General features: G+C 34.2%; 1 protein-coding gene across 1 annotated transcript; it reads right to left on the bottom strand.

Annotated features, from left to right (window-relative positions):
* Window positions 1–3,287: 3,287 nt before the first annotated feature.
* Window positions 3,288–10,160, bottom strand: LOC141606868 (fatty acyl-CoA reductase 2, chloroplastic-like). Its single transcript, XM_074426216.1, has 9 exons — window positions 9,959–10,160; window positions 9,546–9,649; window positions 8,763–8,962; window positions 6,621–6,721; window positions 5,981–6,179; window positions 4,981–5,142; window positions 4,677–4,758; window positions 4,028–4,365; window positions 3,288–3,594 (listed from the first exon to the last, which is right to left on the bottom strand). Exons 1-9 carry the CDS (start codon window positions 10,116–10,118, stop codon window positions 3,423–3,425), a joined length of 1,518 nt encoding a protein of 505 aa, XP_074282317.1. The 5' UTR covers window positions 10,119–10,160; the 3' UTR covers window positions 3,288–3,422.
* Between the last annotated feature and the right edge of the window lie 4,341 nt (window positions 10,161–14,501).

The raw sequence follows: 14,501 nt of genomic DNA, 5'->3' as shown, positions 1-14,501 counted from the left end.
TTAGTATGTCATCCCACAATTTTTTTTTGTGGGCAAAAGGCTGAGAATTTATAATATCCGTACGTACCTAGAAAATTTCGTAAATTTTGCATGTAACCATCACGTCGCCATCTATAAATAAATATTCATGCAAAGCACGTAAGTTTTGACAAAAGTCAAAACTAATGACGACGAGTATATTTACATATATATATTTAGTCAAATGTACTATTGATTTCACATTAATATTTGTGTAAAACCGGCTTACACATCACAAGTATTAGTGTTGATAGAATAATGTTTTCTAATTTAGGTCAATATCTTACGGAAATACAGAATACTATAAATGTATATATGTGAGGCTCATGTATTCATCGTATTTACACTATAAATCAAAACAAAGTACGAAGTACTCTCTTTCCCGGTCATTTGTTATCCTTTTCCATATATTGTGGTGTCTCAGTAAATTGTTGTCCTTTCTATTTTAAGAATGAACTTGATTAACAATTTGATCATTCACACTCAATTTATGCCACTTATCATTTAGTGATTGATCCTCTCCTTTTATCTTGGTCTTTGTGCCAAAATCAAAGAATAACAATTGACCAGAACAGAGTGAGTATAATTTATGAGAACTATTCCCCACACTTAAATCTATTATCGCGACAAATTGTTCTGTCTATTATTTAAGGCTAAGGCAAACATAATTGGACTTACATCTATAAGGAAAAAATATAGTTTATGGTATTGATCACTTACCATTAATTGAGGAATTTTTAGGTGAGGATTTCATTTGAATGTAATGGATTTTGTTGATACGTGCACCGTTTTATTTGATTTTGAGAGCACACCATTTTTTTATATACGGAGTATAATTTAAGCTTAATAAAATAATTTATAACGATTTCATGATAAGTTTATCAACTATATGGACATAAAAGATGAAGGTAAAGGGCATTTTCGTCCAAAAAGATGAAGTTAAGTGACAATAATTCAAATTTGCATCAATTTTCCACCGGAGTAGATCTTTTGGTTGTAATTTTTAATCAGAAGTGATATTTTGGTATATAAGGCTGTAAACTACAAAAAGTGGTTTATAAAAGGCTGTAATCAACAATTTTCTCCACTTATAAAGATGATTTTTCATCTTTATTCTACCGATATGGGACATGAGTTTGCACCCTAACAATCCTTCCTTCAAACCAAGGAACGTCATTTTGACTCGGACCTTGTCCTCCATGAAGAACTCTACTCCTACAACCTACAGCCCAAACTTCTAGACACCCGAAATATCACAAGTCTTGATAACCTTCCCTTAGTAGATACACCATGCTACCACGAGCCATGTTCCCCACATGCTCCTGAGTCTGCATGTCCATGTGCCCTTATTAGGAATTTGCTACACATTCTCTGTGTCCAATATACCCTGGATTGGGTCCGTCACTTCAGAAGTTCTAGAACACAAACGGTCTCTGGCATCCAACCTGGAAAGGACCCACGAGACATGTGGCACCCAACCTGATAAGGGTCCACCTAATTAACAGTTCTAGTACACAAATGGTCTTTGTCTCCACAAGACCTATGATGCCTTTCATCCAGTTAACCCTGGACGAGGCGCTTGCTCAAGGACGACTCACCCCGAGCTAGCTAGGAGTTCTATGCCTTACAGTGTACAACTTCAAGTCTTAGGCTTGTTGATGCATCCTCGTGTCTAGCCCAAGTCACACCTTGGACTATGATACCAGATGTTATGCGGAAGCGTGAAATATCTCGTGTTGGGCCTCTGCTGCACCGTACCGATGTCCACTGTTCATTATAATACGATATTGTTCGCTTTGGGCCAAGCCCTCACGGATTTACTCTTCGACTCCTTCCCAAAAGGCCTTGTACTATTATATTTTTTAGACACTTATAAAGATGATCTTTCATCTTTATTCTACCAAAGTGGGACATGGATTTGTACCCTAACCAGGGGGGTTTCTAACGAGGGTGCAGGGGATTCATCTGTACCCCTTTTTCCGAAAAATAATTACAATATTGTTTAGTAAAGGAGCACATTAATTATGTGGGTATAGTGGTTATTTAGACTATTTCTTAGTTAGAGGTTTGAGTTCTATCCTTGTATTGGACAATTTTTATTTAATGTTATATCACTATATATTTGTCCAACTAAACAATCTTTTTTTATATAACTCGATATTTTCATTGTTAAAAATTTTTATGCACCCTCAAAAATCTAATCTTTGAACCCTCTTTAACCCTAACAATGTATTCTCCTCTCAATATGAAAATGGTTTTCTGTAATCGTACTCGTATTTTATTTGCAGTACAAGCATTAAGCGCCGTATTGACACGGACAAATACCGAACAATAGCGTACAACCGGTGACCCTTGTTCCGAAAAGGCCGTTGATGTTTCTGCTTCAAATGATTGTACTTTATGATGGCAATGTTAATTTTTTTTTTTTTTTTTTTTTGGTCTAAACCATCCGGTAATCCGAACCACATTGGGCCGACTAATCCGGATTTCGGGGCGTGTCCAAGGATTACGGTATTTAAACCCCTCTCAATCGCAGTTGTGGGGGATCGATCCGCAGACCTCCCTACCAAGCGCAGCCCCATGCTACCACTGCGCCAACCAACGATTAGTATGATGGCAATGTTAATACCTGTCATATACTCCGTAACTATTGTTGCTTGATTCAATGTATTATACGGTTCTACCTTGCGCATGACTGTCATTGCATTTAATTCTTGGAATTATTGAATATAAAGTATAAACCAAGCTAGCAGTTCATGACTGAAATAAACTTTTATTCTGACAGATTGTCGGGTGTCGGTAGAGACGGTTTAGTCATATACTCCCTCTGTCTCGGTCATTTATTATCCTTTTTCATTTGGGGTGTCTCAGTCATTTGTTGTCCTTTCTATTTTAAGAATGAATTTGATGAGTAATTTGATCATTCACATTCAATTTGTTTCACTTGTCATTTAGCTAATGGCCTTTTTCCTCATTTCTTAGTCTTTGTGCCAAAAGCCCAAAACAAAAGGACAACAATTGACCGAAACGTAGGGAGTATGTTATAGTAATACTCTAGGTTTTGAGTACAACCGAGAGTTAGTTGTATGTAACTAACTATTAACTAACTTTGCTTTATATCAACGGCTTACTAACTAACTTGATGTTAGTAAATATGATATCAAATATATTTATACGACAATCCAGTTATCCAACCCCATCTCCTAGTTTGTTTTATAGTTTTATCGTAAATTCGTAATACATGTTACCATTCTAATACATGTTACTCGTACATTAATAAGTTGTAAAGATTTTATTCAGTACCAATCCAAAATAAAGGACTATTTGCTTTGAGGAAATTAAAAAAATACACTTATAAAAATACGATGTCCAATAATAACCAAATCTAGTACAAACAAGCGCATTTAAAGTCTTGCAGCCAATGACTTCTTCATAAGAAAATGTTGGGTGAGACCTGGAATATGAATGTTAGTGAAATAATCTTTCCAATCGATGAATTTGAAGTTGAAGTTAAACATGGCCAACTCTTCTATTGACATTTCTTCGAGTAAATTCCTTATATTCTTGTCGTCAAACCTATATGATCAATATAATAAAATCAGTACTCCCGACCCTATTTTACATACTTTTAAACTTCCTACTTTTAAAATTTCACTCGCATATTCGAAAAAAAATATGAACTATAGAAGTTTATTGAATAGAATAAAAGTAGTATATCTGAGTAGAGACGAAATTGGCACGTGGGCCATTCGACTGATACATCTCAACATGACCTAGTTTGGCACAAGCCAGCACGCCATGGGATGTGTGCCGTACCAAGGCCAATGGCTTGGCCCACTTTTATCAACGTAAAGAGGGTTTTAAATAAAACTAACTCGATTATCATATTTAAAACAAGATAGGATGGAATAATGATCAATCTTACACTATTTAATTTTGATCAACAAGGTTGATTAAAATGATTAATTAAAATGATTAATTGTACAAGAGTATAGATTAAAAGTGGTACCAAATATTAGCAGTCAAAGGTAGCTCATATATAGCAGCCATGCGCAGCAACTGGTTTTGGAGCTTTGCATTAATTCTTGTAGCATTTGCTCCAACAATAATTATAAATTCAGACATTGATTCAAAGAATTTCATGTCTTTGACGATTATATCTTTCTCATTTGAGTCCTTGAGTGGATTCGATGTGAAGTAATTAGTAGAGAAATTGAAGAAATCATGACATAAAATTGGATTTAAATGGGATGAGGTAACATTGTAAATCATCAATCCATGCTTTCCTTCGTTCCCATGCTTGGCCATGGCCGCAATCATGGCATTGGCAGCCATGTCTACGGGTACCTTAAATTCGAAGCATGAATCAAATCGGGTTAATTACTTTGGAAAAACATTATGATATTGAAACGACACAAATAACTCTTGTACAAGGTACGCTGGTGCTAATAAATGTATTGTAAGGCCTTATATTTTACGTAAAAAATTTCTACAATAATTACAGGGAAGACTTAAAAAGTATTTTAATAAAAGATGTTGAAATATATTAATAATTTAGTATTAAACTGCTTTATATAAGACTTACTGTTACTATTGTAACAAAAAGATTTGCGAAAGTTATAGAATATAGGTAAAAGAGAATCATATATGAAACTCACCACATCTATAACCGAATTCCGGTTTGCAACAAATCCTTCGAGTGTTCCAGTTCCATAGCTTAAGATTATCGGGTCCATCGACCTAATTCAATGGAGTTTTTTTGTTAGGACTTAATTAATTATCTATAGTATACATTTTAATGCACGTGGCCTGGTTCAACATATACTCCCTCCGTATAAGTCAATAAGTTATGCTTATATTATTTTTCTTTCACAAAATAAAGCAAACTACGTAAAGTATACTCCCTCCGTATAAGTCAATAAGTTATGCTTAAATATCATTTCATTTCACATGTGAACTTACTTGTATCCTTCAACCCATCCAGGAAATGGTTCTTTAATGGTGCTTTCCATTAGACTTGGACGTATAATGACGACCGGAAGTTTTCCACTTAATTTGGTTACTAGCAATTCCCCCATAGCTTTTGTAAGTGTATAACTATTGAGCATTTTGTAGAACTTTGCCCTACAAACGTACCATAGTAAATTAGTAATACACGACACGGCAGTGGCGGCTCTAGGGATTGAACAGAGGGGGTGCGAAAATTTTACAAAATTAAAAGACTTTTAGTACGTGGCGGCGAAATCAATATTAATATAATAAAATTTTATACATTTCACATACGTCTTTCTTAAAGGATGTCTTTTTTTTAAGGATTTTTTGAATACGAGGCTATCAAACTGACGCAAAATTAGAATACGCAAAAAACATTGATTATATACCAACCAAATTATTCTTTTTGGTAATTTTTTAATAATGATGGACATATTTATCAAGAATTTTATAATTACAATACTAAAACTACTTGTTATATTAGGGAGAGAGTATTTAATTATTTATTGAGAGAGTATTTAATTATTTATTAGGCATATTTTGTACAATGATAGGTGAAAAATAATTAAAAGAAAAAAACACAAAAATTGTTGGTTGTAGTAATCGAACCCATGACCTCTAGGTTAGAATAAATGCTCCTTTCCACTGAACCAAACAAATAACATTAATGTATATTGCACAATAATTTATTTATTTCTGACTTTGAGGGGGTGCACCGCACCCCCTCAAGAACCGCCCTTGATACACAGGTTAAAACTTACTCCCTCTGTCCCGGTCATTTATTGTCCTTCTCCATATTAGGGTGTCTTAGTGAGTTGTTGTCCTTTTTATTTTAAAAATGAACTCATTAAAATATCACTCACAAAGAATAAAAAAATGTATACAAATAATTGATATAAGTGGAGTAAATCCCGAACATATATGCATTTGGCTGAAATTAAATGAGATAGCGAGTCATAAAATAGCATACCGGCGCACGGCTAACTTCTTCATTTCTACAGTTTGCTCTTCTTCATGAAACTGACTAGCTAATTCCGAAACTATCCTCATTTCAGTATTTATGACTTTATCAACTGACAATGTCTTGTTTTGTTCATCTTCTATATAATAACGTCCCCAGTCTATCGGCTTTTCTAAAGCAACTCCGGGTAAATCCTGGCTTGCATACGCTGTTTAATCCACTCATGATAATCGATCAAACCATGTCATTCCAATGTAATATTAACCGCGTCAAAGTTATTAAGATCAGTACATAAATGTGGCTACTAGGTCTTGAACCTGAGATCTCTTGTTTAGAAACCTAATTATTATCCACCAAGACACTATCTTTCAATGAACATTTAGTGTACTATACTTATTTATTCTTGCTTTTACTTTGATTTCTGATCCAAAAAATTGGGGGCCCTGTTCAGCCGCTCGGCCCGCACGGGTCCAAAGACGGCCCTGTGTTAAATTCAACAACTTTATATCATAACTTGATAATTTCGTTAATAGAGCTCGACAACTTTGTAACAAATAAATACATATATACATACCGTATGATACATTAAAAGTATGCCTCACATACATGCGCGGATCTATACTAGTCACTAAAATACATAGATACGTACCAGATGATACTTGTACAAAGAGAGCGAGGTTCGTGCAGTCTAAAGCAAAGTCAACAAGTTTGGCAGCTCCGCTCACATTAGATTCAAGAAGGACATCATACCTAATATATATACACACATATATATAAAGATAAAGATGGAATCATTGTGAAGATTAATTAAGAAAATTATCCAAATTATTAAAGACGTTAGCGACTTACCCCTATTTTGTAAGAATAGCTAAATTAATACGGAGTAATAGTATGGTATTTGGGCATGGTTTCAAGTAGGTGTGTGCAAAATCCGGTCCGGACCGGAATCAACCAGACCGGAAATGGAATTAATAATTTCTATTCGGTCCCGATTCAACATCTTTTAAGATTTCGGTTTTCGGTCCAGTCCAGCCGGAAAACCGGAATTATTTTTAATTGATTTTTTTCTTCGAAAATATTATTTAAAAAACAATTATAGACCTATTATTCCAGCCTAACCGGTCCGAAATTATGTACTCTAATAATGGTAGTATGTACATTTTGTATTCCATAATATATAAGTATCCGTATATAAGATACGGAGTATTAAAATATTTGTTAATCTAGATACATATCATCTTTTATCTATATTACTTGTATAAGCATGTAATTAATTAGAGAAATACTTGCGTCCTCCCAACACACAAAAGAGGAGGAACAAAATGAAAATTAAATATTATAAAATTCTTCTTTGGTTGTAGGGAGAACGTCCTCCAAAAAGATAAAAGTATTTCTCAATTAATTAATACTAATTGGCAAACACTAAGTGGCAGAAACTCTTCACGTTTAGGCCGGTTGACAAGGTTTAGGAGGGTAGTTATAACTAGAGGTGACGAGTTAAATGGTCACTCTAGTCGGGCTTGGGTCGGTTTAATTTAGGTCGGGTCATTTAAGGTTGCCACACATTTCAGATCGGGTCGAGTCATTTCCGATTTTGGGTGATGTTCGTATGTCGAATCATTTGGGTTTGATCGATCTTTTCGGTTCTGATCATTTCGGATCTGGTCATTTTAGATCGGGTCAATTTCGAATATGTGTCATCATTTTAAGTCGGATCAATGGTTAAAACACTTTAATTTTCACAACTGTAACTAACAAAGACTATCTGACAAAATTAACTATTTAATACCCTTTATTTTGATTATATAATATTAATATGACATCATATATACTTGTAATCTTGGGTCATTTCAGAGCAGGCCGATGTCAATTACGAGTCCTGTGGTTTTGGATCGAGTCGGGTCAACATTGGGTTAGTCAAAGTTCGGGTCAAATTGAGGGAAACGAAGTTTCGGGTCATAATCAAGTCAAACATTTTTGGGTCTCAGCTTTTAATCTTATCGGATCAGGTCAGCTTTATTAGATCTAGTTACAACCTCCAAAATACCTTAGAGATATTCTGCTTGTTTCTACGCAGAAATTATCATATATTCGAGTACTTATAATTTTATTATCATCCTCTCATGTATGAGTGTTATAACTTATATCACCCCCCAAATCCTTAGAAACTACGAAGTATTCCTTTCTTCTGGTCAATTATTGTCCTTTGATTTTGGCATAAAGAGCGAGAAAAAAGAGAGGAGATAAAATTAGTAAATGATAAATGAATCAATTGAGTATGAATAATCAAATTACTCAACAAGTTCATTATTCTTAAAATAGAAAGGACAATAATTGACTGAGACACTCCAAAATGTTATAGGACAACAAATGACCGGGACAAGGGGGTAATAATATGTATACTTCTACTTCGTATAAAGGTAGATATTTATTATACCTGGCAATCAAGTCAACCAGATTGGGTTTCGGGTTGGGTTAATTCAGGTCGGTCAATTGGAGTTGGCCTGGGGGATCATTTTCGTGTTTGTTATTATCAACTTCTTTAGGGATAATGGTAAGAAAATCGTAACAATAAACATTCAGGTGAGTTACATTGGTTCGGGTCAATTCAGATTACAGGTTATACTCGGACTCAAAATTCGAGTATCAGGTCGGCCGGTTGGGTGCAAGTCGGGTTATTCGAACCGGCATAATTTTACCATGTCTATAATATTAACCTCAATATATGTACCCAAAAAAAAAATATATGTTAACCTCAATATATACTATATAGTGTAAATTAAGTATGTACCTGTCATACCAATTTGTATTGGCACTAATATTTACTATAACATTAACCTCCTCTCTGATCAAGTGAGCTGAATCGGAACGCATACCCAAATACGGTTTGCAAACATCTCCAGCAATTGGAACGAGTTTGTTCCACATAAATTCTTCATATAATTGTCCATGTTGCTCCCTCAAAACCTTAAAAAGCTTGGAATCTATCATCTATTGTTAGAAGGAAAATCTTTGATTAGTTACAAACTCTTCACTTAAACGAATCATGGTATTTGTATATATTGATGCGTTTTACATAAAGTTAGTATAAAGTGATTTTAACTTGATAAATTTCACAAGGAGGGAGAAGACGTTCATAAACGATAGTTATATTATCGAGTTGTGTGTCCATGCATAACAATTACAAGAAGACAATATATATAACATTCTGGTGATCCTAATAGAAATCCTTGAATCTCTATAAATGATAACTCAATATATTTCAAGACACAATATCACTATAATATTCTATACGGTATATTCTAATAAACCGTTTCCTTAACATAAGTGTATATGAACAAGGTAAATTTGTTACTCCGTATTATTAATGATTAAGTAATCAATAATTCTTGTATAAAAAGTTTTATACAAGCATTATTGTAAAACCAAATGAATGACCTTGCTAAAATAACTTGGCCAATCACCATTTTTTCATAAGAAGGGCATCAAAGCCTTTTGCATATGGTTTTACATTATTTTATTATAAAACTGTTTTAACATGAGACTTATTCTTAATTAGCGAAATTGATCTTACTTCTGTTTTTATTCTTTGCTTGGCTGCTGCTGCAGTATTTGCTCTCACGAGTAGATAAATCTTCTCTATTGATGGCAATGCTCGTAATAGCTTCTCTACTAAAACTGTTATTTGACATGCATGGTGTAACAATAATGATTTAGTATAAAGAAAAGAAATTATGTAATTGCTAATAACGGTCACCAATTATCTAATTTTTATATAACGAAAACTCATATTTTTAACATAGCATATACTCCCTTTTTATCCCTAATTATATTAACTTTTGAAAACTTCGTCATAACTACTTTTACAAGGTTATTTAGGTACTCCGCAAATCAAAAGTGTTTTTAATCAAAATCCTCTTACTAGACAAGTATTGTATAATAGCAATTTACAAGATTATTTAGGTACATACTAGTGATACTACGTACCTTTTCCCATAAAACCTGTGGATCCGGTAATAAAAATTGTTTTACTCTTAAAAAAATTGATGATACCAACATTTTGTTGATCATTTGGCTTATGGAACGACATTGTTTTTTTTTTTTTTGCTACACGAGTGAGAAAAGTGTAAATTGGCATAATTCTCATGTACTCAATTACATCTTATTTATAAGAGAGATTTTGGTATGACCAAATTTTTGAGTTTATCAGTTTGGTAAGGAAATATCACAATTTATAGTAACGGAGAGGCTAGGTTTTAACATTGTACGTGTAGATTAATTATTATTATACAACACCCTTATTTAAGACGATAATAACCGTTTTAAATTTAAAATTGTCAAGTTAGGTTTAGCAGATGAACAGGTTAAGTGTAGTAGATGAGACACAAGGAAAATGTTTAGGGTTAACAAAAACAAAATTCCTATATATTGATATAAACACAAGTGAAAAAATAAACTAATAAATAAACTAAAATTTAACTAAAAAAAAGAAAGTTTAAATAAAAATAATAATTACGGAATAATTTTTACGAGAGATGTCACTTATTAACATTAATGAGACTATGAGAGGCTATTTTTCTTAAAAAATTGTATTAAATATATTGATTTGTGATGGATTTAATGGGCTAAGTTGTATAATTTTTTCTAAAAAGTTTTTTTTACTTTAATGTAAAAATATTGTGAGACACTCACTTAAATCATCTATGTATATCAATATATTTTAATCAGTAAATGGAAATTATACTCAATTGAAAGCATTTTTCGTAATAAACATAATGATTTACATTTTAGATTTTTTATCAAAATATCTTTTTTTAATCGCCATACATTTTTAGCATAATTAATTTAATAAATGACCTAATAAATAATATTTAATAGTCTTTTGAGATTTACGCAATATTTATTATGTTTATATTTAATAATCAACTGTAATAATTAATGCGTGCAATTATAGATATAAGATAAGCAATAGGTCTCATCTGTGATGGATCATGGATATATTCGTAACAAGCTTGTGACGGGTTAAGTATCACCCACATAGGTAGATAAGACAAAAAGTAGAATATATAGGGAATCAAAAATGACTTATCTTTATTCTTTCATATGAGTTTTATTTAAGCCGTCATAAATTTATGACGGATATCAACCATCATAAATGAGAATTTGTGTAAGATAAGATGACTACGTACTATATAGTCCAAGATCAGAGATTTACTTTATACAAACGTTACAACGACCCTTTAATTATGGTGCCATTCCATTATCGTTTAGTAATTCCCTCTAGAATAGACTAAAAACCACCTAAATTTTGTGTAAAGTAATGTACAAGACTGTATGCAAAATACTAGTGGTTGCCTAGTTGCCTTGGACGAGTGACGTGTCCTTGAACGCATCTTAATTGTGTTTTTGTCACGCATCTATGAATGTCAACTATAAAATTTGTTCAAAATAAGTTTTCTCCACAATAATCAATATGGTCCTGTAAAACAATCAAGTTAACGACTTAATGTACATTAATGGTTAAATAACCAAACTTTTCCTATAGAAAGAGAAATTGTCACCCCGCATTTTTTATTAAAAACAAAATTTAGGAGAGACGGTCTGACCAATTTTTTATACCCTTTTATTTGTATTTCGTACCTTTTTTATTGTTGATCGTGACATAGTAATTTCGTACCTATTTATATAATAAATGTACCTATTTTATCACTAATCATGATTTATACCTATTTTATTACCTTTAGTACCATTTTTTTTTTAAATTGTACAATAGTCTCTCAATAAAGCTTATTAAGAGACCGTCTCTCAGAAGACCTACCCACACTCCGTATTTAGTTGACAAAGTTATAATATTTTATTTCAATTAAATGAACAAAATTAAAAATAAGATAATTTAGAAAAAAAAATTAAATTTTGAAAGTGTAACTATCAAGTGGAAAGTGAGAACACGGTTTTTTTGAACAAAATAAATTTATACCACTTTCCCTAATCAAGAATGATCACATGGTTTTTGTTTTTTTGTGACTTTACTCATTTCTTACTCTTGAATTTTTGTTGTGATATGTTTACACTTATTTTATTTCTTTCTCACAAAATAAATAAAGTGTAAACATATCATCGACACAGGAAAAGTACATGATTTGTGCAGTTTAAATCCGCTTAAAACACATAATGTATCGTCATACCATTCTATACATGTTACTTTTACAAATCTACAATAATGAGTTGTGAAGATTTAAATTATTCAGTACCAAAAATAATACTCCGTAGTTGCTCACTTTGAAAAAAAACTTGTAACAAGAATAGAGAAATTAAATTTTGACAAACATGTACTTAAAGTCTTGCGGCTAATGACTTCTTAAGAACATGCTGCGTAAGACCAGGAATATGAATGTTAGTGAAGTAATCTTTCCAATCGATACTTTTGAAGTTGAAATTAAACACGTTCAACTCTTCTAATGACAATTCTCCGAGTAAATTCCTTGTATTCTTGTCGTCGAACCTACATAATCACGTAATAAAATCAATATTATTAATATAATTGATGGTAAACTTAAGTGATTTTACTTTGTGTTAAGTTTGTGAAAGGGTAATCGTTGTCTATTGCTTAGCCATAATACGACTTATATAGTTTACATAGACGGGCTCACAATATATGGGCCAATATTACGAAATACATAATATAATCCTAATACCCCCCTCAAGCTGGAGCATGAAGATCAAGAGTGCCCAGCTTGCGGAGAATATAAGTAAACTGCTGCACCCCTAAGGCTTTGGTAAAAATGTCAGCGAGTTGTTCGTAGACACATGGGCCGTTGCAATAAGACCTTCAGTGATGGCATCGCGGACAAAATGACAATCGATCTCGATGTGCTTAGTGCGTTCATGAAAGACCGGATTTTGGGCAAGATGCAAAGCTGACTGATTGTCGCAAAAAAGTTTCATAGGCGAAGGTAAGGGAACATCCAAACTCATCAGAAGGCCTTTAAGCCACTTTAACTCACAAACAATGGCGGCCATAGACCGGTACTCAGCTTCACTAGATGAAAGAGAAACGGTTTGTTGCTTCTTAGTTTTCCACGATATGGGAGAGGTGCCAAGAAACACGAACCACCCGGAAACAGAACGACGAGACAAAGGACACCCTCCCCAGTCAGAATCACACCATCCGGAAACAGTAAGAGAGCTGTCAGACCGTAAGAGTATGCCTTGCCCAGGACTACCCTTGAGATAACGGACAACACGAAGGGCCGCGGCCATATGCTCCTGCCGTGGCTGACTCAAGAAACGGGAAAGAATATGGACCGCGTACGACAAATCTGGACGTGTGACTGCGAGGTAAACAAGGCGCCCAACGAGCCTACGATAAGACTCAATGTCGGCTAACAGCTCGCCCTTGGCGAGACCAAGTTGATGATTCTGCTCTATGGGTGTAGCAACGGGTTTTGCACCAAGTAGTCCGGTTTCAGAAATTATATCAAGTGCATACTTTCTCTTTCTAAGGTAAATACCTTCGCGGCTACGAGCAACCTCAAGACCAAGAAAATATTTAAGCGGTCCTAAATCCTTCATATGGAAGCAGCGTCCCAAATAGGATTTAAATCGGCTAATAGCATCGGTATCATTTCCCGCAATAACAAGGTCGTCAACGTAAATAAGAACAAATAAGCGTACCTTGTCTTTCGAATAAGAAAAAAGTGAGTAGTCGGAATATGACTGAATGAACCCATAATCTTTCAAGGAAGCAGCCAATTTAGAAAACCAACATCTCGGCGCCTGCCGTAGCCCATATAAGGACTTTTTTAATCGACATACCTTCCCTTCTTTACCACGACTAAATCCCGGAGGAAGACGCATATACACTTCCTCTTGGAGATCCCCGTGTAAAAACGCATTATGAACATCCATTTGATGCAATTCCCAATTTTTGACAGCAGCAACAGCTAAGAATGCTCGAATTGTTACCATTTTTACGACTGGTGCAAAAGTTTCCCCATAATCCAAACCTTCTATCTGATGATTTCCAAAAACAACAAGACGGGCTTTGAGGCGTTCAATAGTACCATCGGATTTATACTTGGTACGATAGACCCACCTACACCCGAGTGCCTTTTTGTCAGCCGGAAGATCTGTGAGCTCCCACGTGTTATTGCGCTCAAGAGCATCAATTTCGGCTTGCATAGCGGAACACCAACCTTCGTCCTGAATGGCGTCCTTAAAAGATGGAGGGTCAACACCATTTGTAATAGCTGCAATAAAATTACAATGTTTCTCCGAAAAAGAATGACAATCAATATAGTTTGCCAAAGAATAAGGTGTACCTGAGGTTGACGAATCTGGATTCGGTGAGCTGGAGTCGGGAGATGGAGTGCGTGCAGTGCCGAGGACGTATCCACGTAAGCGAGAGTTAGGAAATTTTTGACGTTGACCCCGACCAAGGACATCAACAGTATCAGCCGTAGTTGAGGCACCTGCTCCTGTACCCGTCACCACCCCGTCATTTGCAGCAGTACCCGTGACCATCTCAACA

This window comes from Silene latifolia, chromosome 10 (genome assembly GCF_048544455.1).
Source record: "Silene latifolia isolate original U9 population chromosome 10, ASM4854445v1, whole genome shotgun sequence".
In the NCBI taxonomy this organism is placed as follows: Eukaryota; Viridiplantae; Streptophyta; class Magnoliopsida; order Caryophyllales; family Caryophyllaceae; genus Silene; species Silene latifolia.
Note: the sequence above shows the minus strand (reverse complement) of the source record. Positions and strands in the feature narration are given on the sequence as shown.